Source organism: Cnephaeus nilssonii (genome assembly GCF_951640355.1).
Source record: "Cnephaeus nilssonii genome assembly, chromosome: 10".
In the NCBI taxonomy this organism is placed as follows: Eukaryota; Metazoa; Chordata; class Mammalia; order Chiroptera; family Vespertilionidae; genus Cnephaeus; species Cnephaeus nilssonii.
This window is the reverse complement of record NC_137081.1, coordinates 13,149,390-13,176,229: the sequence shown is the minus strand read 5'-3', so window position 1 is coordinate 13,176,229 and position 26,840 is coordinate 13,149,390. Positions and strand designations below refer to the sequence as shown.

General features: G+C 40.3%; 1 protein-coding gene across 5 annotated transcripts in view; it reads left to right on the top strand.

The window, feature by feature from the left end:
• CMKLR2 (chemerin chemokine-like receptor 2) overlaps positions 1 to 23,149 on the top strand; it is a 50,615-nt gene extending 27,466 nt beyond the window's left edge. For all 5 annotated transcript variants that reach the window (XM_079782245.1, XM_079782242.1, XM_079782246.1 and 2 more), the window contains 2 exons: positions 8,461 to 8,553; positions 16,282 to 23,149. In XM_079782245.1, coding sequence (XP_079638371.1) covers positions 16,285 to 17,355 — 1,071 coding nt within the window. In that variant the 5' untranslated portion in view covers positions 8,461 to 8,553; positions 16,282 to 16,284 and the 3' untranslated portion in view covers positions 17,356 to 23,149. The remainder of the gene's footprint in view (positions 1 to 8,460; positions 8,554 to 16,281) is intronic.
• Positions 23,150 to 26,840: the final 3,691 nt, after the last annotated feature.

Sequence of the window (26,840 nt, the reverse complement as noted above, 5' to 3'; positions counted from 1 at the left end):
AGATTGAAGAAACCCAAATCAGTCATTCTCTGTCTTGATCAAGAATATTATGGGCATTATTTTATAATTCTCTATTATTAGATGATCAGAATACCCAAATATAAATTTCTTGCCGGGGTGTTATCCTGCATCTACTAGGGTTCAGGAATCTCGAGAAGGGGCTGTGACATAAGTTAATAAAGAGACTAGACCTGAAATATAAATTTGGAAGGCATTTTTCAGGGGAGCCAGGGAAGGCTTAGCTTCAGTAGCTAAGCTCTCTGAGTCTCTGGGCCCAAGGCTTTTTATTTCCACATTTTGCCCTATAGCAAAGCAGATATTCATATCAAAGGTAAGGTTTGGTTATCAGGTTGGGGGAACTGCCCTCAGCTGTCTGGCAGCCAGCAATAATATATGTAGATTTTCAGGTTTGGGGAAATGCTTTCAGCTATTCCAGCAGCAGGTCATATGATTCAGCCCTGCTGAAGCCTTAAGGTTCATCAACCTTTTGATGAACTTCTTGCATTTATGACCTTCTGGAATTAGCCTCCAGCAGCTTCTGATTGTGGACTCATTCTAACCACCTGGTTAACCAAGGCTTTATCCCCTTTTGAAGCTTTGATTTGATATGTTAGACTTTCTTATTTTCTACTCCTCAATTTTTAGCTTTTTTTTTTTCTTTCATATTTTCTATATCATTGTCTCTACATGTTACACTTTGGGTAACTTCTTCAGATAAATCTTACAGTTTACATTCTTCCTTTATCTGGGTCTAAGCTACTATTTTGTTCATCCATTAAATTAAATTTCAGTATTAACTGTATAATTTCTACTTCATTCTGTATAAAAGTTTGCTGTTCCAAAGTAGATATTCTGCCTAAAATTCCAGTAGTTATTAGTGCTTCTGTCTTTAGTATTCAGGTCTTTTACAGTGTTCTGCTGACTTTCTGTTTTCCCATGTATCTCTAACATCTCATCCAGTATAACAGACTATCAATCTATGATCTTTAGCTATGCTGAGTCCATCCTCTTTCAAAGAGATTACAGAATGGAAATTGACTTGTAAAGGGAGAACTCACATTCCCCGACGAATAATGGTAATTTGGAAAAGAATGAAAGCAGCCCTGGCCAGGTGGTTCAATTGGTTGGAGTGTCACCCCAATGTACCAAGGTTGAAAAGTCGACCTCCAGTCAGGGCACATGCAAGAAGTAACCAATGAGTGTATAAATTGATGGAACAACAAATTGATGTTTCTCTCTCTCTTCCTCTGTCTTTCTAGCAATCAGTAAATAAAATTTTTTAAAAAGAATTACAGTGAAAAGAAAAAATAAAGAAAAAGAATAACAGTAACAGAAATGGCAACCAGCTCTTTGGGGATAAATATTGGACATGAGGAAAATTGTTTTCCTTCTCTGTTCATTACATAGGGAAGACATTTTATAGTGTCTCTCCCTTTACCCTCCATGCCACCCAATCTCTCTAAGAAACTTAGCAGAGGCATCACTGTGTATATGCGTTGATTGATAGAAGACTGGCTAAGCCACATAACAGAACTGTACATCCTGACCAATAGCCAGGAGAGCCATCAAATTTTATCACTATAACATTAGAGTAACCACAACATAGAGTTTCAGGGTTGGCAGAACGTTAGACATCATCAAGTCCAGTCGTGTTTTATTCCTCATTTCCTGTTACAAAATCCTCAATTTATAGTGGCCTCTTTAAACATCTCCAGTTATGAGAAATGTGCCATTAGCTGACACAGTTTTGTCTGAGAATGAAAACTCTATGGGTTCTTTTCACTGCTATTCACTACTATATCTCTAGGGCCTAGAATACATAGATGCTCAGTAAATATTTATTAAACGAATAAATGCCCATTTCAAACAACTATAATCTTTAGAAAGTTTTGCCTTACATTGAGCTAAAGGCTTCTTTAGTTTTACTCTCTGGCAGATAAAACCATCTTCTCTATGCTAGCCCTTGAGACATTTGAAAAAGTTACCCTGCCCTTTCTTTTCCAGGATAAGTAGCTTCCACCAGCTCATTCAACGCTCCCCACATGATGTAGTTTAAAGCTTTCTCTCCATCATGTTCCCTCTCTTCTGGACATGCTCCAGTTTATCATTGTTCCTCTCAACGTATAATCCCCAGAAAAGAATACAATACCCCCAGGTGTAGTCTTACCAGTTCCAGTAGAGTTGGAGAAATACTCCCCCGATTCTATTAAAAAGCTCAAGGGAAATTTACTTTTTTCTTTAAATCCTCACCCGAGGATATTTTTTTCCATTGATTTTTAGAGAGAGTGGAAGGGAGGGAGGAGGGGGAAGAGAGAGAAGCATGGAAGCGAGAAGCACATCAATTGATTGGTTGCCTCCCACATGCGCTCTGACTGAATAGGGGAATGAACCTGCACCCAGGGTATCTGCCCTTAACCAGTAATCAAACCCTCCATCCTTTGATCCACGGGTCGAGAAAAACCAGCTAGGGCTAAATTTACTTTTTATTATGATTATGATTGATTATTATAAGCTGTCACATCTCTTTCTTAATTCACATTGAACTCATTCATGGTCAAGGAGAAAGCTTATATTTGGGCAGAAATTTAGCATGTCTTATGGCAGAACAGGTCACCAAAGACACTAATCTTTGCCTTCCACGAGTAGTAGTGTACATCCCATGGAAATGCAAGTGAAGGCGGTTGATTGGCAGGCTTCCTGGGCAAATCACATTGACTTCCTTCTCATGCGTGGATGTTTAAAAGGCACTGAATAAGCCATTAGTCCTTATTACTGATCTCTTTAATATAGGTTTACCAAATCCATTTTAGCAAAATAATTCAGGGCCTGTAACTGTTGCTCAAGCATATCATCAGCTAGGAAAACCTGTCGGAGAAGATGATTTGCTTAGTACTGTAACCGGCGTAAAGTTCAGTAGAAGTGTTGCTTAACAAGTGACTTTTGAAGTGGCCGAAGACAGGTGGTTTCTAAAGAACACTCTGGGCATTGCCTTCCCGTCCCATTCTCCAGGTCGGTACGGGAGAATTGGATTTTTTTTTTAGAAGTCTTAGACTGGCCATTGTGAATTTCTCTTTTCAGAACCTTCAAAACATTATCTTGAAAGCAGGCTAAACTAAAGTGTCTTCAATTCAAGATGTCTGTGTTTATTAATCTGACTCTTCTTAGGTGGTTTTAAAGATGCGCTTAGATTTGCCAAGCTTTTTTGCTTTTTAATAACTAGTCAGACAAGTTCTTGAACACCGTTTTGGGGAATCAGACTTTAGGTTGAAATGGTTTGTCTGACTTGGCCTTGTTAGAGAAAAATCTGTGAAAAGCTATAGGAACTTGAAAAGTAGAATTTTTAAAAAGAGATTGTATTGTATCAAGTGGATTGTAACTGAGTTCCTTCCAAGTGTCCTATCAGGAATGAAACTGCTTGCAACTGTGCTTCAGTGAAGGAATATTATATTACTTGTGCAGGCGCCAAGGTATTTTCTGATTACTTTCTTGGACTTGAATACCTGGAGAAACCCTTGGCTTTGACTTATTCAAAATACTGAGACCATCGGGACAGTACAGACACATGCCTACGTCCATTCTGTCTTATAAACCACCGTACTTTAGTGACCTTTAGAAGTCACTTTTCTTTTCCTCAAGTACCAGACCTCTATTTCTGAGACATGGTTGTGTGATATCAAATAGGGAACAGAGATATTAAATAAATTAACATTATTTACTGCAAATATACTGTGTCCAGAACCAATTTGCAAAATAATATAGTGAAGGGGTCTCGGAAGTGGTTCTTCCCTTGAATTTCTACCTCTGGTCAGAGAGTGAGTAAATGGGAAAGATGGCAAAGTAAAATGAGCTCAGGATAAAGGAAAGAGCTCTTAAAATATGGTCATATGTTTCACTATGGAACCAGTATCTCTTGCTCCCTCCCTTCCTTCTTCCCTTCCTTTCTCCCTCCTTCCTTCCCTCCTTTTACTCTCTTACTCCATCCCTCCCTTTCTTTGATAGTCAAGAAAGGAAAAGGAGAAAATAAAAGGGGTTTGAGCTATATGCACAAATGTTCACTCCCCCTACTTTGTAGTTATGCAGACTTCAGTAAGAAGAACTAGTTAAGAAGTGGGGATTCTGTTGCTTCTGCAGTTCTACAGCTGTTTTTTGGGCACTGCTGCATGTTTATAACCTTTTCTCACAGATGTTACATTTTATGAAATGTGACTCATTAGGGTGGTACTGGTATCTTTAAATGAAAAGAAATCCCAGAGGACTGAGTGATTACACAAGTCCGGTTCGCTCATAACCTGAAGTATTTGAAGAGAATATATTCTGGAGGGGAAAAAAGGCAGCCATACTTAAATGAATTAGATAGAGCAATGACCTAAAATTCATTCCTTTCTCTGAGAGGAATGAGGGAGGGACAATATTCTTGTTTGGGGAAGTTTTGTTTTCATTTGCAGAATGTTTTTAATCTGTGTAGGCCTTTTGTTTTGGACCTTGGTCCATATTTTGGATTCAATGTGCAAATAATAATAATAATAATAATAATAATAATAATAGAAGACATTCTTTGAATGCCCACTCTGGGCAAAGTACTGGATTTAGTGCTACTTGGAGGCACGGAGAGTAGTAAAAGAGCTAGAATACATTGACCTTTCACCCTTGAGTTTCTCATAAATGCTTAAAACTGCACGTCAACCTGTCTTTTCCAGATGAGGCACCTGGGGTCCCACGTGGGAAGGTGACTCATCCAAAGTCATGCAGCTAGTGACACTCAGAGCTAAAACTTAGAACCATCTCTCTTGAGTTCCAATGTCCTTTCCACATACCAGGCTACCTAGTACCCATGGACATAAATGGGTCAAGTGTCATGGCAGGTCGAGAACTAGGGTGAAGCGATCAAGGCAAAATTTTCACAGGTGCCCTAACGCTTAGTAATCACACTTAATCCAAAAGAAGTCCATGCTGAACAATAGATCAAAATCTTCAATGAAGTCAGGATCAGACTATTTGCATGACCCAACCTCACTTGCCTCACCCTAATCTTGGTCCTATGTCATGCAATCTGAACTTTTGGGTGGCCAAGGGGAAAACTAACAAGAAAATATTCCCACGGCTGGGAAAATTGTAAAGGAATTCCTAAATGTATAGAGTGAGGTGTTCAGATTTTCAGAGATGGACCACAAACTACCCACAGTAGTATTCTGAGATAAAATAGCTCATTTTGTTTTGTTCTTAAATTTTTATTTATTGATTTGAGAGAGAGAGAAGCATCGATTTGTTGTTCCACCCATTTATGCATTTATTGATGCCTACTGTATGTGCCCTGACCTGGGATTGAACCCACAACCTTGGCGCATTGGGACGATGTTCTAACCTGGCCAGGGCTCATTTATTTTATTTTAATAAAAAACTGAGACTTGCCGAAACCGGTTTGGCTCAGTGGATAGAGCGTCGGCCTGCGGACTGAAGGGTCCCAGGTTTGATTCCGGTCAGGGGCATGTACCTTGGTTGCGGGCACATCCCCAATAGGGGGTGTGCAGGAAGGAGGCAACTGATCGATGTTTCTCTCTCATCGATGTTTCTAACTCTATCTCTCTCCCTTCCTCTCTGTAAAAAATCAATAAAATATATTTTTTTAAAAAAGAAAGAAACTGAGACTGAAGAGCATGGGGGAAATATCAAGATGTGACAGTGGGTCATGCCAACCAGTAAAGGACACTTTTCCCATAATGAACCCAGAGTCCTGAGGGCCTCACAGTGGGGTTTGATTGGAGGGCTTTGACCCAAACTAGAAACTGAGTTATAAGGTTGGTTTTTTTTCCACTTTTTTTATTTTCTTCACTCTCATCTATGCCCTGTGCCTGAAGTGTTAAGCCAGGACCTGGATATACACTATTTGAAAGTACCCTTGCCCTTCGAAGGCCCAGAAGAAGTCACAGTGGGTTCTGGGAGGAAAGGAGAGGTGCTTGGGCAAATGCAGGCCTGTAGGTTCATATTCAGTAGAGTTCATCACGAGAAACCAAAAGGAGACTTGGATTTTAACCTGCGACGGAGCAGTCAAGAATATGCATGTGCCTGAACATCTCCAGCATCCAGCTGCTGTGGGCAAGATGGAAGTTGGTTTAGGTTCCTGGTCTGGCAATTTGGTTCTTCACTTTCCCACATTTTGCGGTGGCTTTAGTAGGAGAGTCGGAACCAGCCCCAGGGATAGCAGAGATTCGGGGTGAGTGTGGGCCTCTGACACAGGTGTGACAGGGGCACAATGTCCAAAACTGTTCTCAAGCGCCGGCTCCACTAGGCCTGGAGGTAAGGAGTGGTGAGGAAGAGTTGAAGAAAGAACCAAGTAGCTTTCTCTTTCTTAGATGATTCTCAGCTTTCTCCTATCTAATCATCCTCATTTGCAGGAAAGAGTGGTTAGTTTTTTTGTTTCAGGTTTTTCTTCATTAAGCCACAGGGACAGCTCTAGGGGGAAAAAAACACAGCAGAAATATGCTCTAAATCAGTATCAGAGAGGATTTCTGTGCTTTGGGTGCTTAAAACAGGTAAGAACCTGAGCATTTAGAAATTTGGATAAGAATTCTAACCATGCCAACTTGCCAACTAAGTGGCTTTTGCAAGTTCTTTAATTTTCCTCACCTTCAGTTTTCTAATCAGTAGAGAATGGATTCAAAAATAATATCTGTTGTCATAGATTCTTGTCCTTAAAGGATTACGTTAAAGGTCCCGTTCACACATGCATCGATGCCTTCTGTAGTATCCCCATTCAGCAACCATTCAGGCTGTGCCTGAACCCCCATAGAGCCCACGCAATGCAATCTGTCTGTTTGGTTTGTTGTGCTGTCGATTTTCAACGTTCTCTAATTGGAACAGTTCTTGCTTCTAATAAGCCAAAATTATCCTGGCTATTAGGCCAACATTTTTGGCCCTAGCTCCAACGTTGAAAACACACAGAAAAAACACCTTACTTTTTCCTTATCTTCAAGTGTCTGAAAATGGCTTTCAGACTCCTTAAGTCTTCCTTTTTCACTGATTCCTTCAACCATTCCAACAAAGCCATCATCTCAAGTTCCTGCAGACTCTTTACTCCTGTCTTTTTCACTGCTTTAGTTTTCCAGTGGTCTTCTCAAAATCAGTTTTGCAGACCTCAACAAGCTAGTCCAAATATAGACTGACCACGACCAAGTGGAGGGCTGAGGTTGCTCGCTTGGTTTTCATTACCATAAAATAACTGAAAGTGTCCATGAGGACTGTCTTCTAAACGATCACAGTGATAATTCTTGGGCCCAATTGTTTGATTAGTATCTTTCAACTTGGTTTAACTTTTATTTTCCACTTCTACAGTTCATCCTGTACTCCCTTCTATCTCCTCCTAGGGGAGAAAAAGGCAACGATATTTTCAGGCACAATCTTGTATGAATGGAAGGAAGTTCTAGAAATGTTGCTGTTCCCTCCTCCCTCCACTTTTTTTTTTTTTTTGCTGCCCTGTTGAATAAACATTACTGTTGCTATCAAAACAAGTTTCCCATCCGCCCCCTCACCAAGTTCACTTACTACTTCTTTGAATGATGAACAGAATTGTTTTGTGAAGTGGCTACAACTTCAATATGTTCTGTAAGTTTCTTGACTATTGTTCCTTTTCCTTCAGAACAAGAGCCTTCTCTTTCTTTAAGAAAAGAAATACCTTGCCCTGAGACTTCTGTAAATGTCACTGACAATGTGTGATTGAGAACCAAAACATCTTTAGTGCCAAGTAATGATGAAATAGAAAACAAAGGTATATTGTGATAGAGGCACAAACTTCCACTGTGTGCCCCTGACTTTTCTGAAGCATATCTCTGACTGCAGAGATTTCAGGTCATGGTAAGGATTCTAGACTGACACAAACATAGTCATGGTCAACCTTTAAAAAAATGTTTAAGCCATGGTGGTATCTATCTATGAGATGTTTTGTGAACTGTTAGGGACCCTGTTGTGACTGCTGCTTCCAAAACCAGTTCTTCAGGAGTCATAACACTGCCCAGAGGCCATTGAAAAGGATTAACGCTTTAATTTTGATTGTTTGAATGAAAAGATCAGAAATATAGAGATCTCTAGTAGCTATCAAGTCATGCCCCACAAAAACAAAGTTCCAGAAGTCCTGTGCCATCAAGGTTTTCACATTCAGTGCCCACATTCTTCCTGCTAAAAAATTACCCATCACATAGAAATCCTTTTTCAAGGAAATACTGATTTTGGGGTTTCTTATTGCGATAAGCAAGGCTTTGAAACATATCTTCAATGATGGTGATTCTTCCCCAGACTCTAGATAACATTTGGAGAGGAGTGAGATAATGACCTAGACTATATCCTTTATTTATTTTTTTAAAGATGAAATTACCTTTTTATTTATTGATTTGAGAGAGAAAGAGATCAATTTGTTGTTTCATTTATTTATGCATTCATTGGTTGATTCTTGTATGTGCCCTGACCTAGGACTGAACCCGAAACTTTGGTGTACAGTATTGGGACGACGCTCCAACGAACTGAACTACCTAGACAGGACTAAACTATATCCTTTAATCAAAGGTGAGTAAATAGCCCTTTTAAAAGAGAGAAGTAGCCCTAGCCAGTTTGGCTCAGTGGATAGAGTGTCAGCCTGAGGACTGAAGGGTCTCGGGTTCAATTCCAGTCTAAGGGCACATGCCGGGTTATGGGCTTGATCCCCAGTGGAGGGCATGCAGGAGGCAGCCAATCAATGATTCTCTCTCATCATTGATGTCTCTCCCTTCCTCTCTGAAATCAATAAAAAATATATATATATATTTTAAATAGGAAGATGCTGTAGATTTCTGGAGGGGGGGGGGAGGAATTAAATAAAAGAGAGAAATAAGAGAAATACAATGCAGTATTCTATTTTCTCACCAGTCTTGGCCAGATATGGGAATAATAATGGCATTTGGGGGCTAGGCACAGGGGTCCCCCAACTCAAACACCTTCAGAAGGCAGGCATATGTGTGTTTTTTAAATTGATTTTAGAGAAAGGGAAAGAAACATCAATCTGAGAGAAACATCAATTGGCTGCCTCCTGCACCTCCCCCGCCCCTGGGGATCGAACCCACAACTCCTCCAGTTCCCTGACTGGGAAGCAAACCCGTGACCTCTCAGAGCCTGGGATGATGCTTAACCAACTGAGCCCCACCAACCAGGACAATAGCTGTAATTATTGAGCATAATTTATTTACCTGATACTGAGCTGACCACCACTCTTTGAGGATTTCCTTATGTGATCATCACAGTAACTCTACGACTTAGTACTATTACTATTTCCATATTACAGTAGTAATAGTACTATTACTATTCCCATATTACAGTAGTTATAGTACTATTACTATTCCCATATTACAGTAGTAATAGTACTATTACTATTCCCATATTACAGTAGTTATAGTACTATTACTATTCTCAGGAAACGGAGATTTCGAGGTAGTAAGTGGTTTGTCTAAGATTCCACAGCCAAGAAGAGCAGAAGACTGGGATTTGAAGGCAAGCATTCTGATTCCAGAGTCCATAAACCACTTTATTGCCTGATATTTATATTATATCTGTGTTTATTATCTTATAGTCTTGAAAAGGAATAAAGCCTAAAAGTTTCTCCCTGGTCCAAGGTTAGTCATTCACTCTGTTTTCTCCCAGGAATCAACAGAGTCATCCCAATTGTTCAAGTGGGGACACTAACTTCTGGGTGGAGCATTAGAACAGCTGGAACTTAACTAGGCGTTGACTCTTCAAATATGTGTTGTGTGTTCTTAAACTGTCCAAGTGAAGCATGGGGGTTAGACATGCAGGTCAGCCTCCAAGTGCCTTTTATGAAAAGACCTTGATCCCAGTAGAGTGAAAATAGGTATCATTTCATTTCCAATGGATTCAGTTGTTCTAACTTTCTATTCATAAAGGAAAAAACTCTCCCAACCTCGCTGCCTTTAAAAGTGAATAAAACAATTGTATGTCTAAAATTAATTAGCTTTTCTATTTGAGGTTGATTTTCAATGCCAACCCAATAAAGGAGTTATTGTGAAGGATATACTTCGTCTAGCTAAGCTTCCTGAAAACTTCTGCTAATTTCCTAAGTGAATGTCTCTCAAATATCCCTCATTTCCATTCTCACTCTTACGGCCTAAGGCCCTTCCATTTTTGACTTCAGTTGTGACAACATCCTCCCAAACTGCTACCAGATGATATTTACAAAAACAAAGATTTGATGATGTCACTCCCTCCTACAAACCTTTTTATTTGCTCCCAACTGGCAATGGAGTAAAATCCAAATGCTTAAGCATGCTATTCAAAGGATTCATTACCAGAACACTCCCCTTTCTTGTTGTCTCTTTTCCAGCCAAACCAAAAAATTTCCATTCTTCCTAATATGCCAAGGAATCTTGTCATTTGTTTTAATGTCTGGCATTAAGCAATAAAGGACATGGGCGCTACAGATAGGCAACATACTTCTCTATTGAAGTATGGACTATGCCTTGGGTTGGGGTTAGAGGGTACAATCTGTAATCACTGTTCTGTACCTCTGACTAACCAGCAATAGCTGTCAGTATCACACCCAGCCTTCAGTTTCCATTTAAACCTCCTTGGCTTCCCTTGGCATCTTTATAAAACACTGCTATGCCTCAACACCTTCCAAGCTGAGATTGTTCACCCAAAGGACCGCCAAACAGTCTACTGGTGCCAAACATACTGAGTGCAATCTGGAGTGTGGTATACAGTTTATATTTGATAGCTAGTGGAAAACACTGAACAATGCCTCAAAAATAGCCCTTATCCCCCTCTCCCATATACATATACATATATATATATATATATATATATATATATATATATATATATATGCATGTGCTTTTCAAAAAATGTCTCTTCCCTAAGAAGACAGCCCTTGAGAAATTAAGTTTGCTTACCACATATGTTTTCTGGGTCATGGATCTGTGGTTTTCACCAGAGAGTTCCTCTCTCATGTCCACTGATTCATTCAACTCATTCCTGTCATCAATCAGAAGCAAAATACATGTTCCCTCAAGGACCCTTATGGTTTTCACAGGAAACATATTCAGCTCTGGCGTTCTTTTTTTTTTTTTTTTAACCAGGGTGTCTGGGGGGAACCCTACCCAGTCAATCCACATACCCAAAGGTCAACCACATTGAATCCTTCTCTGTTCAAAGTAGATTAAAGCCAAAATTTTCTTAAGATTCTGTTAGGTATACATTTTAGCAATGGTCCCTGGAAACCTATCTGACTCAACATTATGGAACTAAATTAAACCTCTCTGCACTCACCAAATGTTCTGCCAGAAGGCATCTTTGTGTTCGTCAAGGTAGATAAACAAAATGCTTCCCTCTAAAGCCAAGCCTCGTTTAAAACCACATTGAAAAGTTTAATGATACACATTTCTACCAGATGTCCTTTCCCCAAGTCATCTGGATTTCTTAGACTATTTATCACTACACTTTCTGCCAGAACTCTTGCACTGAAATCTATTTACTCAGAAAAGAGTTTCAGCATTACCATCTAGTAAATCGGAATGGATCCGAAACCAACTTGTTTAATTCAATAAGCAGGTCTGTGCTCCAGAATTAGACATTTGCCACTTGAGCATCTGGGTAAATGTCCAAGAAAGTGAAAACTTGGGTCCTCACTGCAGCCGAATCCCTGCAGTAAATATGCCTCTTCACATTCTTTGGAAGCCAAAACCACAGATTTCAGGGATGCTTCCCTGAACTTTGCTCCACACCAAACATGTCTTGCACATTCCTAACAATCTTGGGTGGATCTGCATATATTCATGTCCACAGTGCAGCCTGCCACTTACTGAAGTAGCCACGCAAAATATTTTATGACCATGTAGACCTTTATTAGTCTTTATTTCAGTCAGAATTATTTATTTGCCTTTCAGCAGCACATATGGTTTAAGACAAATACAGTAGCTATTTCCTCTTTTCAGTCAAGTCTAAAAACGGCATCCTGGCATTGTTACTGTGTTCCTCCAAGTGCTTCCAAATTGATAAAACCATACAACATCTCAATGGAAAGTCACTGCCAGCCAACACGGTTTGACTGTTTAATAAATGACAAGGTACCTAGCTGGTGTGGGTCAGTGGTTGAATGTCAACCCATGAACCAAGAGTTTGCAGGTTCGATTCCCGATTAGGACCTATGCCCCGGTTGCAGGCTCAGTCCCCGAAGCGGGCATGCAGGAGGCAGCTGATTGATCTGTCTATCCCTCTCCCTCTCTTTCTAAAATCAATAAAAAAACAAACATATTTTAAATAAATAAATAAATGACAATATTTCCTTCAAATCTGCATTTAAAGACCTACTTTGGCTGCTATCCATCCTCCTTCCAGTTACTACCCAGCAAGGCTCCTTTCCATTGCCCAGAAATGCCCCCAGTGTCACCTGCGTCTGCACTCACATCCCCCCATCACTTCTCCAAAGCACACATGCATGTGCCACAACTGAGGATGATTTCCCCTATATTTCCTTTCCGTACCTCTTTTTGCCCTTTCTTATCTCACCAAGAATGAACAGGTAAGTGTAACATGACATGATTGATGATACAGCAAAATACCAATTTTTAAAGGTTTGAAAACGCATCTCTTTTAAGTTTAGGCCTTAAGTTTAAATTGGCAGAAATGCACAAGGTAGTAAGTTTTTTTGTAGATCATATTTTTACTGTGAAGTTGCAGATATTATTTTGAGGTTGCATTTTCACACACTTCATTTGCATTTTCATATGTGTTCAGTTGTTTTTTTTTTTATCCTCACCAGAGGATATTTTTATTTAAGAGAAAGAGAGAGAGAGACAGAGAGACAGAGAGAGAGAGAGAGAAACAGTGATTTGTTGTCACATTTATTTATGCATTCATTGGTTGATTCTTGTATGTGCCCTGACCGGGCATCAAACTATAACCTTGGTGTATCAGGATGACACTCTAACCAACTGAGCTACTTGGTGGGGCTACTTCTGTTTTAATGTATAGATTTCCTCTTTACAAAGCTCAAAACTTTTACAAATTTGCCTGCCTCCAGGGTCACAAACTTGCAGCTGGACTGAATGTGGCCCATAGCTATTTTGTTTAAAACAGTAATTTAGAATTTGGAAACTTTTCACATTAAAAACATAAATATTCAGCTAGTCTTCAAAAACTCTGGCAACACTAAGTGCTCATTTTCCACATGGAAACAGTTGGCTAGAACTGAGTAGCTGCTGTTCACTGAAAGCAAGTCCACTGCTCTTCGGTTCACCCAAATCCCATTATCTCCGGATCTGGACTACTGCGCCCATTACAGCCACCACCTGCTCCTGGGACATTTAGATGATGAAATAAAGGGCGGAGGACGTTAACTCTGCCAACACAGTATAGGTCCAGTAGCATCACAACTCAAGATCTGCCCCTCCTTTTCTTATAATGCAGGCGACATAGCAGCCAACCACAGTCAATTGCAAAAACTCCTGTATTCAGTCTCCATGGTTAAAAAGAGAGTTCCTTAAGCACACTGGCTGTTTCCTCTGCCTTGAAAACTTGCCTGAAAATATCCACATGACTAGCTCCCTCAGCTGGGTAGGACAGGTGTTCAATTCTGCCTTACTTTGCACTTTTCTCCATCTCACCCCTACCTTTACCATCACCTCCACACAAAAACATCTGCTCTAAGTCGTGGGAGGAACTCCGAGCCTGTATTTCCCATGAACAATTCAGCTGGGCAGCGTTCAGCTCCTCTTGAAGAGCTTTCTCCAAGCCTAAACTGGTCTTGGTACCTAGTCAGCTTATCTGCCTTCCAGAAGATTAGGAACCTCTCTGGTAGAGTTTTCTATTTGAAGAGCTTCTGTTCAGATCAATCACTCATCCTCAAGGTACTGCCTCACCCCAAGAGAATTGTGAAGAGGGGGGGTGGTGTCCTTCATCAGGCCCTGTGATCATTTGGGCTCAGCAGGGTCAGTAATGACATTGGAAGTGGGAGGCTCGTGGCTTTTGGTGAGAATAGTGGTTGTGTGCAATTAGGGATCTTCCATGAGCTTTTCCATGCTTAGGGAATGAGCTTTCTTCTACTTAATGCTTGGGTTTTGGTAAGGTGATTTAGGCCACCACCTGGGCCATTTGGTGTAGAATTGCTAATAGCCTAAATACAGGTCCTAAGCACCAGGAAGGTAAGGGTGTCCTAATATACAGGCAGAAAAGCAGGACAGGTAGTAGGAGACTAGGCTAGAAAGGATTCGACACTGGGGAGGGCCAGCCATCAGAAGGAGCAGGGAGAGTGCAGTAAGACCTCAGGCCTGAAAGAATAGGGCAGCAAGAAAGAAGCCAATTCTTGCTCACTGGAGTAAGCAGGACACGTGAAGGAAAGAACTTGATGTTAAGGAACAAGCCGAGATCCTGGGGAAAGAGCTGTGGGTCATGGACAGAGAGATTCTGGCAGCAACATTGACTTAGAGGTGAACTCACAAACTCTAACCTGAGTCCTTAAAATTCCATTGGTTCCGAACAGGATTTATAGAGAGCTAATTATGTATTAAGCACATGTTAAGTACCTGTGATATGTGAAGACTTTTACTAGGCACTGTGGGGTATAGAGATGACATTGTTTCAAAGGGGTTCACAGTTTGGGAGGGCAAAATTAAAGTTAAATAAATGATAATAGTGTGTCAAATATGTTAAGAATAGCATGACAGGGAAGGGAATGTCGTAGTGGTTAAGAGCTCTGGGTTCAACAGATCTGAGTTTAGATGCTGATTCTCTAATTATAGGTTGCATGATCCTGGGCAAGTCACCATGCTTCTCCAAGTTTCAGTATCCTTTCTTATAAACGCAAATAATAATAGTACTTACCTACTGTATAAGAGTCTTTTGATAATCAAATTTTTTTGCCTGGTAGTTAGTAAATTCACAATAACATTGACTATTATTTGTAATAAAAGTTATTATAATTATCGGGGGGGAGCTAATATCAGAAATGTTTACAAAAAAAGGTGGCATTTGAGCTGAATATTGAAAAATAAAGAGAAGTTGGCTGAGTCTTGGTTTGGGAAGACATTAATGAATTGCATTTGTTTTTTAATTATGCCCTGCTAAGTTCCTCGAATGATTTTAGGTAGGATGATGAATTCAGAGTTAGTCAATTGAGAGTGAGATGCCGGTGAGCAAGCAACACAAGATGTTTTCACTCTTCATTTCTAACCCTGTTCTAATCTTACATATTTGCCTCATTAATGATTGTAGCTCCATGAAATGAATACAACTATTAATTATTTTTCTACTTGATTTTGAATATTAATAGAAATAACACAAAACAAAATGGATAACACTAAAATTGTACCCAAGAAACTTTATTTTGATTGAAATATTGACATTTAAGTCTCAACTCAGGAAAACGGGCCTTGCAAGGAAAAAAAAACACAACACCTTTACTTTGGGCAAAATTACAATAGATAAAATTTGGTATGGACAAAAATAAACAAAATAAAGCCAATTAATAAATCAAATCTTTGTTGTAAATATAGAAAGGAATTAATTGAAATTCACTCACAACAAAGGAATTTTAGTAAAATAAAAATTTAATAAAGCTTAATTGTGCTCTATAGGCAATTAATGGAGAAATTAAATGTCCAGAGACAAGTTTACTCCAAAAGACTCCTTTTGGTTGAAAAGCTTTCCATATTGATATGATACTGACAAACATGTTTGCATTCACAAATGTAAGATAAAACCATCCATGGGTGCAATATAGTGGTTAAAAATCTCCAGTGCTTGTTTATGACATCCGGATGGATGGGTTGAGGAATCAGTTGAAACTCTGTCTAGAACTTAAGAAATCATGTTACAAATAGGGATTTTTGAAGTCATCACCACATAAGTATTAACCTAGTTTTTTGTGGGGATTTTTTTTTTTTTTGCATCTTCCATAAATAATGCCTAGGAATAACCTAATAAATGTCTTGAATGTCAGCCCCACAAGCATTATGAACCGAGGATTTGCACCTGTAGAGTCAATCATTTGAATTTAGCCCTTACTGAATACTTCATAAAAAACGAACTCTCACAGCTTTGAGAACAATCAGAGTGAAGCTGAGGCCCACCAACACTTGGACAGCTAGAGTATAATCACCAATAACTGCTAAGAAATACACTCTCTCCAGTTCATAAGATGCAATATATTTGTCCTGATGTTCCTATTCACTGAACATGTCTTGTTCTTTTAAAAATTGTTTTGTTTTTTTAATTTGCTGCTCTTGATTTCCTCATTCTCCCCTTCTCGAGGTCATGGAAGACCTAGAGGAAACATTGTTTGAAGAATTTGAGAACTACTCCTATTCCTGGGACTACTCCTCCCCAGCGTCTCCTCTGGAAGAGAAGGCCCCCCTGGAAGTTGTTCACTGGGTCTCCCTGGTGTTGTACTGTTTCGCATTTGTTCTGGGCATCCCGGGAAATGCCACTGTCATTTGGTTCACGGGTTTCAAGTGGAAGAAGACCGTCACCACTTTCTGGTTCCTCAATCTGGCTGTTGCGGATTTCATTTTTCTTCTCTTCCTGCCCCTCTATATCTCCTACGTGGCCATGAACTTCCACTGGCCCTTTGGCCTCTGGTTGTGCAAGGCCAATTCCTTCATCGCCCAGTTGAACATGTTTGCTAGTGTTTTCTTCCTGATGGTGATCAGCCTAGACCGCTACATCCAGCTGGTCCATCCTGTCGTAGCTCATCGGCACCGAACGCTGAAGAACTCCCAGATTGTTACTGTGTTCATTTGGCTTTTGGCTTCTCTAATCGGTGGTCCTTCCCTATACTTCCGGGAGACGGTGGAGGTGAATAACCACACTTTGTGCTATCACAACTTCCACGAGCATGATTATGACCTCGCTTTGATGAGGCACCATGTGCTGACCTGGGTGAAGTTTGTGAACGGGTACCTTACCCCTTTACTTACAATGAGCGTTTGCTATTTGTGTCTCCTCTTAAAGGTGAAGAAGCAAAGCATCCTGGTCTCTAATAGGTATTCCTTGACCATCCTAGCTTTGGTCCTGGCCTTTTTGATTTGCTGGACTCCTTACCACATATTTAGCATTTGGGAGCTCATGATTCACCACGGGAGCTATTTCCACCAGGTGCTGCGGGCTGGCCTCCCCCTCTCCACCGCTTTGGCATTCCTCAATAGCTGCTTGAATCCCATCCTTTATGTTCTAATTAGTAAGAAGTTCCAAGCGCGCTTTCGAGCCTCGGTTGCTGAGATACTGAAGTACACGCTGTGGGAAGTCAGCTGCTCTGGCACGGTGGGCGAGCAGCTTAGGGGCTCTGAAACCAAGAACTCGGGTCTCCAGGAAACAACAGCTCAGTGAAATCCTTCTCTCCCACAAATCAGTGTAAGGCTTTCGTGTGGGTCCCCTGACAGATGCTTTCAGGTTATTTGGTTCCAAGATACAGAGCTGACCATAGCTTTTTGTTGTTTTGGGTCAGTTTATCACATTTTTGTGTGGATATAAAACGTAGGAAAGATCTCAATTTTTTTCACCTGCAACTTATATTATGTGTCATTCTTGCTAATTATACCATAGTGGATTAATCACCGCTGTGGAGGCGAGATCAGTTATTATTTTAAAAATCTTAATAACTTTCTCTAAGTCCTAAATCTTAATATTAAATATGTGATCACCTCGTTTGAAAAATGGAAAATTAAGTTTGCTTAAGTTCACTTTAACCTCTTAGACAGATTCTTCAAATGCAGCGTGGACTTCTTTATTTCATGCAATCTTTGTATATACATTTATGAATTAAACTAATAGTTGGTTATAATAGTTTAAAACATTCTTCCAGTTGGTTCTTATTTTTAAAAATTATCTTTATTGTTGAAAGTATTACCGATGTCCCCTCCCCACCCAGCCAGTTGGTTATGAATGCTTCGTAAACTGCCCCCAAATCTAGTTGCTTAAAACAACAATTCAGTAGTATTACATCTCACCATTCAGAGTCGGGAATTCAAACAAAGCACAGAAGAGAGGGTCCTCTCCGTGCTTCACGGTGTCTGGAGCCTCAGCTGGACTGGGAATACCCAAATGGCTGAGGTTTCCAACAGCTGGGGGCTGGCTGAGCAGCTCTCTTCCCTTCCCTCTTCTCGCCCCATCCCTGCCCTCCCTTCAACCTCTCTCCCCTCCTACCCCCCACTCTCCTCCTCTCTTTTCTCCCTCTCCCGCATGGCACCTCAGGGTAGCCAGACTTCTTCAATGGCAATTTAGAGCTCCGAGAGACCAAGGTGGACATTGCCAGTCTTCCTAAAAGCTGTGCCCTGCACAAACACAGTATCACTTCCCTTGTATTCTATTGGTCAAAGCAGACATAGCCCTTTATTTATATAATGATCTTTACATAGACACCAATAAAGCCACCTTTAGGTCAGATGAAAATCTGTTGCCTTATAGACTGTAATAATATTTTGACCTATATTCATTTATTCCTTTAGCAAATAGGTGGGGATCGAAGAGCTACGCAGAACCATGGCGTATAGACATTGTGAGAATGCCAAGAATCATAAGGTACCTACCGTTTAGAAAGTGAGACTAAAGTTGCATAAAAACAGTCACAGAACCAGGCAGATAGCAATAAGGGCCATAAGACAGCCAGGAAAGGAAATGGCATCTAGGTAAAGAAACATTGGGATTCTATGTCCTTGCCTTGGAGGTTCCCCAAAGATTCTGCTCCTATCTTTTTTCCCTGCTGACATCCTCGTCTTTTATGAATATAAATTCTGCTACTCACTGCAGTTTAAAAAATATACTTAATTATATATAATCTCTCCATTTTATTTTGAAAGTTATTAGGGGAGCTATGTTATTTCTTGATTTAACATCCTTTTTTATTTCATCTCTTAGTTTTGGAAATGCTAATATCGGACCATTTATTGCCTGTGTTCTTTATTGTTAGGCCCATGGAACAATTAGATCTGGCTTTGGAAATTATCCCCCCAAAATGCATGGCATAGCTCAGCCTGTCCTAAACTTTGATCATTCCCAAACCTCATGGTTTCTGCCCTATCCCGTGAAGGTTAAGGAAAGGCCGGGAGAGAAAGGCTCTTTGTGCAGCCTTTACCCTTGACCCCTCCACCATCAGGGTTTGAGATTTTCCACTTTGGGTTCCCCTTGACCCTGAGGGACAGGTCCTGGGTTCTCAGGATCAGGGGGAAAGCTGGAGGATCCAAGAAAAAAAAATTTTTCCTGGTCTCATCCTTTTTTGAGCAAATGGAGACTCAAGGATACGGGAGAAAGAAAGGTTGAGGAGCAGGAACGGGATGAAGCAGCCAAGGGCAGAAGGAAATCACTGGAGCAGGTGGTATTCTGGACGTTACATTTCAAGGCGGTGCTTTCTAACCTTAGTGAGTTAGCAACCCACGCAGAGCCATTTATCGAATTTGGTTCAATGGGCACAGCATCGCAGGCCTGTGAACTTTGCAAGGACCTATGACGTATTTGAGATCTTTTTTTAAAAATATATTTTATTGATTTTTTTACAGAGAGAAAGGGAGAGGGATAGAGAGCTAGAAACATCGACCAGCTGCCTCCTGCACTCCCCCCTCCGGGGATGTGCCTGCAACCAAGGTACATGCCCTTGGCCGGAATCGAACCCAGGACCCTTCAGTCCGCAGGCCGACGCTCTATCCACTGAGCCAAACCGGTTTCGGCAATATTTGAGATCTTAAAAAACATTATTGGATCTAGAATACAAAAAAGAAAACTGAAAAAGGAAAAACGAATACTTAATCACATGTCTACAAAATATACCTTCATGTCACTTGGTCAAAGGAAGTATTTAATAATTATCTAAAAATATATTTAACGTGGATTTCAATATGTTTCAATGTTTGATGTGAGGAGTGGAGCTTCCAACAAGAAAAATGCTTTAAGGAAGGTTTACAAAGGTCTTAGAGAAATTCACTTAAGAATCTAACGAAAATTATGGGTTCTTTCTACAGAAAAATGCTTTTAAATAAAATATCAAGGAGGCCTTAGACCCCAGGCTAAGAATTCCGGTTTAGTAGCTTTTAAAATAGCTGCCAGTGGGGATGTTGATGGAGACTCGCTAGGAGAATGCAACAACCAGTACAGGTACTTTCCAGCAGAATAATTTTTTATTCTCAGTTTGAGGAGAAATCCAAGGAGGAAGATAGAAGGACCCACACTTAGACCGAGGACTGGGGACTCCAAGCCTCCTCCCCGGCGGTTGGAATCTGGTCAGTGAGACTCTCCAGGGGTCTAATGACCAAGAGTAGGATGAATGACTAAAAAGACAGAAGCGGGAGGCTGGACAGGCACTGCAGCAACCTGGGGAGGAAGCGAGGGAGCTGAGTGCCTAGTTGGCAGGAGGGTAAAGAATCCCTTGAGCACAGACTCATTGAGACAGACCTGCCTCCTTCTCAGTGGTAGGAAGCTCTTAGGAATAGAGGGCAAGTCCCAAGGCCTCCGGAGGCTGAATAACTAGATTTGGATTCTGGCTCCAACACATCCTAGCACTGGGGGCTTGGCTAAAGTAATTCATATTTCTAGACCTCGGTTTTCCCTATCTGTGAAATGGAGATGACAATAGTATCTGCCACATAAGGCTACTGGGAAAATTAAATGAGTTGATGCAGGTATCTACAGGGCTTCACCTAAAAGCACTTAAAGTGGCACTGAGCCCTATAAGTTCCTGATAAAAAATTAGCTGGTATTATACTTACTCAGTGAGATTCCTGGCATGTTCTGACATTGTAACTGCTTAGGAAACGTTAGATCCCTTCCTCCTCTCCTCTTGAATGAACATCAGAATTTCATAGGAAGAATCAGGTAACTATACAGACAACTTTAAAACAAGACAGTGTATAAGTACTGCAAAAGAATAATGTGCTGGGAGGCTGCAAGGGGCAGGAAGGAACAGAATTTTTTTTTTTTAAAAAAAAGACTTCTTGCAAGAGGTAGTTGAAGTGCATTTTGAAAAATGACTACCATTTGACAAAGTGCGGCGAGGAAAGAGGCTATTTTAGATGGATGGCACAGCAAGAGCAAATGTGCAGAGATTGGAAAACACGGGCTGTGTTCAGAAAAGACAATAGTCCCATTTTATAGGGACAAAGTGAAGATAGGAGATTCGGAATTGATGTCAGGCGTGAAGAGGAATCCATAGTTCTTCACTATGCTTACATATGGGCAATGAATATTTATAAGTCCATGGACACTTCCTTTGATTTTTACTTTCCTGAAAACTATTCAGGCCAATAAAATTCCGAACGATAGGCTCATTTGGGATATTTCCTGAATGCAACTATTATCACACAGGGCATGCAATGAGAGAATGTCTGTTTACCCGTCTCCATTTCCAATTTGAGTTTACCCTTAAGTGATATCTTCTCACTCTCCCTGAGGGTATGAAGCAAGGGTTACACTGATGAAATGGGATTAAATTGTAAAAAAGCAGGGATGAAGAACTTTTCCCATTTTATTACCAACACATTAGTGGACTCTGAAGACCTCTCACTAGATGAGTAATCAGGCAAGTCGTCTTTCAGAACTCAGTCTAATCTGTAAATGGTGATAACAGTGTCTGCCTCGTTTATCTCCTAGGCTTATTATGAAGTTCAAATTACACAATGTATATGAGGCATATATGTTTTATTTATTATTTTTTACCTTTTTATCCTAAGGACAATAATTGCCATTGCCAAATTTTATTTGTCTTTTTTTTTGGGGGGGGGGGAGATTATACATATGTCTCAAAACACAAATGCAACTCTTTTTGCATTTGGGTCTTTGTCTATAAGCTTATCTTTTGGTAAAAATAGTCCATGAAAAATCCAGCATTTTCCATGTTGCTATAGCATCCATTATTTGTAAAAGTAATTCTATTAAGCTTATAGAATATTTCACTGAGTATATATGCCACATGCAGTCATTTCCATTTATGTTAGGATTATAACAGTCCTTTTATGTACCTGCTTCCTTCCGCACCGTGTCCAGATCAGAGCTCTGCCTTTACTTTGTCATTCTCTGGCTCCCCATGAATGAGCCAGCGTCTAATACAAGTGCCTCTACAACCCGGCCCCACCCTATATCATTCCACACACTGCAAAACGCAGACAAACTGGTTGAATTGCCTCCCAGATGTCTGTCTATCATTCTGCCTTTCACACCCTGCTGGAACATTCTCTCTCTCTCTGGAACATTCTTTCTCTTTTTTAACAAACTGATCAAAGTCTCTCCAGTTTAAGCCCCAATTTCTCTAAAAATGCTTTCTTAATTCTAGCCTTCCCTGACTTTCTGAACTTTTGGATTACTTGCTTATTCACAAAGTGACTTTTATACTTTTTAAAATTGTTATGTGTTTGAACCACCTCCCCGTAGTAATTTTCTTCAATTCTTTGTATTTTTATAGCAGCTAACAGTGATGCTGAGTGAATCATGTTTAATTCCCTCCCACACTGTACCCAGCCCTGCGCTGGGGATGCTGATCACAATAACATGATTTGTTATTGTCATCACCTATGGGGCATGCAAAAAGAGGTGACCTCTCATTTTCCCTGTCTTCCACTCCAAAGACAAACAGGGGAAAAAAATCTCTTTGTCTACCTACACCTAGGCCATCTGAAATAATGGGTTCAAAAACAGTTCATTCAGTATCCTGGCTCACATGCAAATGTGAGCATTGCTCATAAATATCAAAAAAATTGAAAGCAATTTAAAAATCCAATAAATAGCCTGGTTACATAAGGTATGAAACAATAGGTTATGTAACTGAAAAATGGAGATGATTTTTATGTACTGACATGAATATCCAAGATACAGATGAGCTCCAACATGAATATCCAAGATACAGATGAGCTCCAACATGAATATCCAAGACACAGATGAGCTCCAAAATACCTATTTCTATGGACAAAATGCAAAGTACACAATGGTTTGGGTTGTATGCTGCAGGTAGTTGAAATGAGTTTGCTTAGACTAGCTCTGGAAAGACCCAAGAACCTGGTGATGATGGTTGCTTTTATGGAAGTGAACGGGAGGCCTAGAAGATGGGAGATTTCATATATAACCTCTTGAATTTTGAACTATGTTAATGTATTATCTATTTTTTAAATATGAAATTAAAAGATACTATTAAATATATTTCTTATTCAAGGCTGTGGAGTCAGATTTTGGTCACATTTCACCCGTTATCTTTTTAAGATTTACAAGACAGCTGTGGCTGTCAACTCACCATTCTACATTTTTAAACTCCTTTTACTTTTAACCAAATTTTCAATCATTAGTTTATCATTAATATTTGTTAAAACTTAATGTTTTGGTCAAGCTATTGAGTACCAATCCCTTGAATATGTCAATGACTAAATTATTTTTTGGCTGCTATTCACTAGTTACATCTCTCCATAGCAGCATTTCCAGGATCCATAGGATGTGTCTCCAGAAAAGGAAAGACTGCCCTCTGCTGGCTCTCATGATAATGACAACCTGAAAATGTCTCAAGTGATTTTATTATGTTTAAATCTATACAAACATAACCCCCCAATTGGAAATAATCTGAATGCCCATTAACAAGCAAGTTACATACATGTGACATGGTCACACAGGAACTACTACTCAGAAATAAAAAAATAATAAACTATTAACACATACATACAGGACTATGAATTAGGTTCATTATGTTGAACAAAAGAAGCCAACTCCAGTGGATGCTGGTTGATTCCACTCCAGATCAAGAAATATGTGTCTGTCTTCACCCAGTGGTTGTCTTGGGTAAAGGAGTGTGACTATTGACTAGGCAAGGGCTGGTTTGTGGGGAAACTCAGAGTGCATGTGGGGGAGGTTTGAAGACAAAGCCTCAGGGAATGTGAGGTGATTTGATCCCGGCCAGTATTGAGGCCCACTTGGAATTTGATGAATTGATTCCAGTGGCACACGTGGCTGTGCTTCCCCAAATTCAGCTGCACAAGTGCACGTATGCAGGAGGGAGAAAAGTGGATTTAACCAGGGTGTGGTTTTGCCAACTAAGATGAAGGGAGATGGGCAAGGAAGTTTCTTACACCAAATCAATTCCTAATCCCTCACCAATGGTGCAAAATAGACCCCAACTGATCCTCCCACTTTTTTTTTTTTTTAATTCTGGCTGATTCGTTTTTTATAGATGTCTAACTTGATCTTTTTTTTTTTCCCCTCCCACTTCTCCATCAGTTCTGTCTAGCTCCAACAGTTTCCTCCATGGGTATCCCAGGAGCCTGGGGCTCTGAGCAATTGTAGCTTTGGGAATTTTCCACACACACCACCTCCTTGAAGATGGCGTATCACTGCATTAAAGGCACCTCCCACCACACCTGCAGAATAGAGCACAAGATGAAACTAAACTAAACCCCAGTGCCATTCTCCAGCCCAAATACCAACGTCTCAGGTATAATCAGATTCCCCAGATAATGGTACAAGCAGTTCACCTTTTTTTTTTTTTTTTAGAGAAAAAACTTTATTTATGAAAATCTGAAGCAGTACAAAACTCAGAAGTTCCACTTAGGTGCAACAAACATGGATATGATGCTAAGAAAACTCTAGTCTTTCCATAAATTGAATAAAATTTAAGTTTAACAGCACAGTAATCCTTAAAGCAGCAATCCTGAAACTTCAACATGGCCCTGTATATTGTTAAATAAGTAAGGCTAGAATGAGCTAGAGTTTTTGTTTTTAAGATATTGAGTGAGATGACAAAAGGAGTTGAACAAAAGGTGCGTAAGCTTTAAAAAAACACCACTTCACATGGGTAAAATTTTGATGTCATAACCAACCCATATGGCCCCTTGTTTTATTAAGATGACTAGATTCTCTGAAGCAGTTCACTCTTGAGCACTGGAGGTGGGCAGGGAAAAGGACTGGGGCAGAAAAAATGGAAGGGTGAAGAAAATACAATCTAGGATTCCGCTTCTTTTATCTTTATTGTTTAAAGCATTACTGATGTCCCCCTTCCCCGTCCATTAGCCCCCTCCACCCCCAAGCCTTCACCGTGTCCATGGGTTCTTTGGTTAATCTCCTCCTGTTCCCTTGCCTGTCCCGTGATTTCAGACTGGGTCTGTTGGACTTGCTCAGTGAAGATGATTTTAATCATCAGTATGTACATGCCCAATTAAATAATTTTTCTCTAGAATTTAAACAATTTTCCAGTTAAGTTAGTCACACATAAAATCAGATTGAGAGGGGGAGGGGGAAATAACAGCATTGTCTGGTTCTGCTAGGAAACTTTATTTTTAAAATATATTTTATTGATTTTTTTACAGAGAGGAAGGGAGAGGGATAGAGTCAGAAACATCAATGAGAGAGAAACTTCAATCAATTGCCTCTTGCACACTCCCTACTGGGGATGTGCCAGCAACCAAGGTATATGCCCTTGACCGGAATTGAACCTGGGACCCTTGAGTCTGCAGACCAATGCTCTATCCACTGAGCCAAACCGGTTAGGGCAGGGGTCCTCAAATTTTTTAAACAGGGGGCCAGTTCACTGTCCCTCAGACCGTTGGAGGGCCGGACTATAGTTTAAAAAAACTATGAACTAATTCCTATGCACACTGCACATATCTTATTTTGAAGTAAAAACACAAAATGGCAAAAACACCCGCATGTGGCCCGCGGGCCGTAGTTTGAGGACGCCTGGGTTAGGGCCTCTGCTAAGAAACTTTTGACCTCAAATCATTTAATCTCTTTGGTCTACAGGGACCTTTGGAGGTCAGCAATTTCCAAGCTCTACTTTTTATAAAAACTGTAAAATAAAATAATAAAATAAAATGTTACAATCACCCCAAATTAACAAAGATGGAACTGTTACCAGAATTGGACAATCACCTAACATAATGCCTTCATCTCAGTACATTACCTGCAGCACAAACCTCAGTATGAAGTCCTAGCCCAAAAGGTTCAATCAGATTTCCAAAAAATTGTACTTAAGTCACTGCCCACCGCAACCCCCAAGCCAATTTTTGAACAAACCATAGCCTGGGGAGGGACCAAGAGAAACATCAATTCCGAGAACTCACCCTGGAGGGGCAGGAAGGGACTGGGATAAGGGGATCTAGCCTACAATCAAGGTTTGTGCCCTTGAGGAGAATCAAACTCTGGTCCAGGGACGATGCTCTCACCACTGAACCAAATTGGATAGGGCTGGGGCTAATTTTTTTTTTTAATTTCTTTATTGATTAAGGTATCACATATTTGTCCTCATCCCCCCATTCCCATCCCACACCCCTCCCCACACATGCCCCCACCCCCCTGTTGTCCTTAACCACTGGTTAGGCTCATATGCTTGCACACAAGTCCTTTGGTTGATATATTATTGATTTTTTACAGAGAGGGAGAGGAATAGTTAGAAACATCAATGAGAGAGAAACATCGATCAGCTGCCTCCTGCACACCCCCTACTGGGGATGTGCCCTCAAGCAAGGTACATGCCTTTGACCTGGGACCCTTGAGTCCCCAGGCTGACGCTCTATCCACTGAGCCAAACCCGTTAGGGCTAATTTCTTTTTAAAAAAAATATTTAATTGAATTTAGAGAGGAGAGATCAATGATGAGAGAAAATCATTCACTGGCTGCCTCCTGCATGCCCATCTGGGGAATGAGCCTGCAACCTGGGCATGTGCCCGGACCATAATGAAACCAGGACCTCCTGGTTCATGTCATAGCTGAACCACTGAGCAACACCAACCAGGTTGGGGCTAATTTTTTAACCCAAAATTTCCACAACTGAAATTTTTAGCTCCCAATTTCTTTTAAAAATAAATATGAAAACTTAAGCCATCACTAATGAGTACAGAAATTATACTGAGATTAAGTCC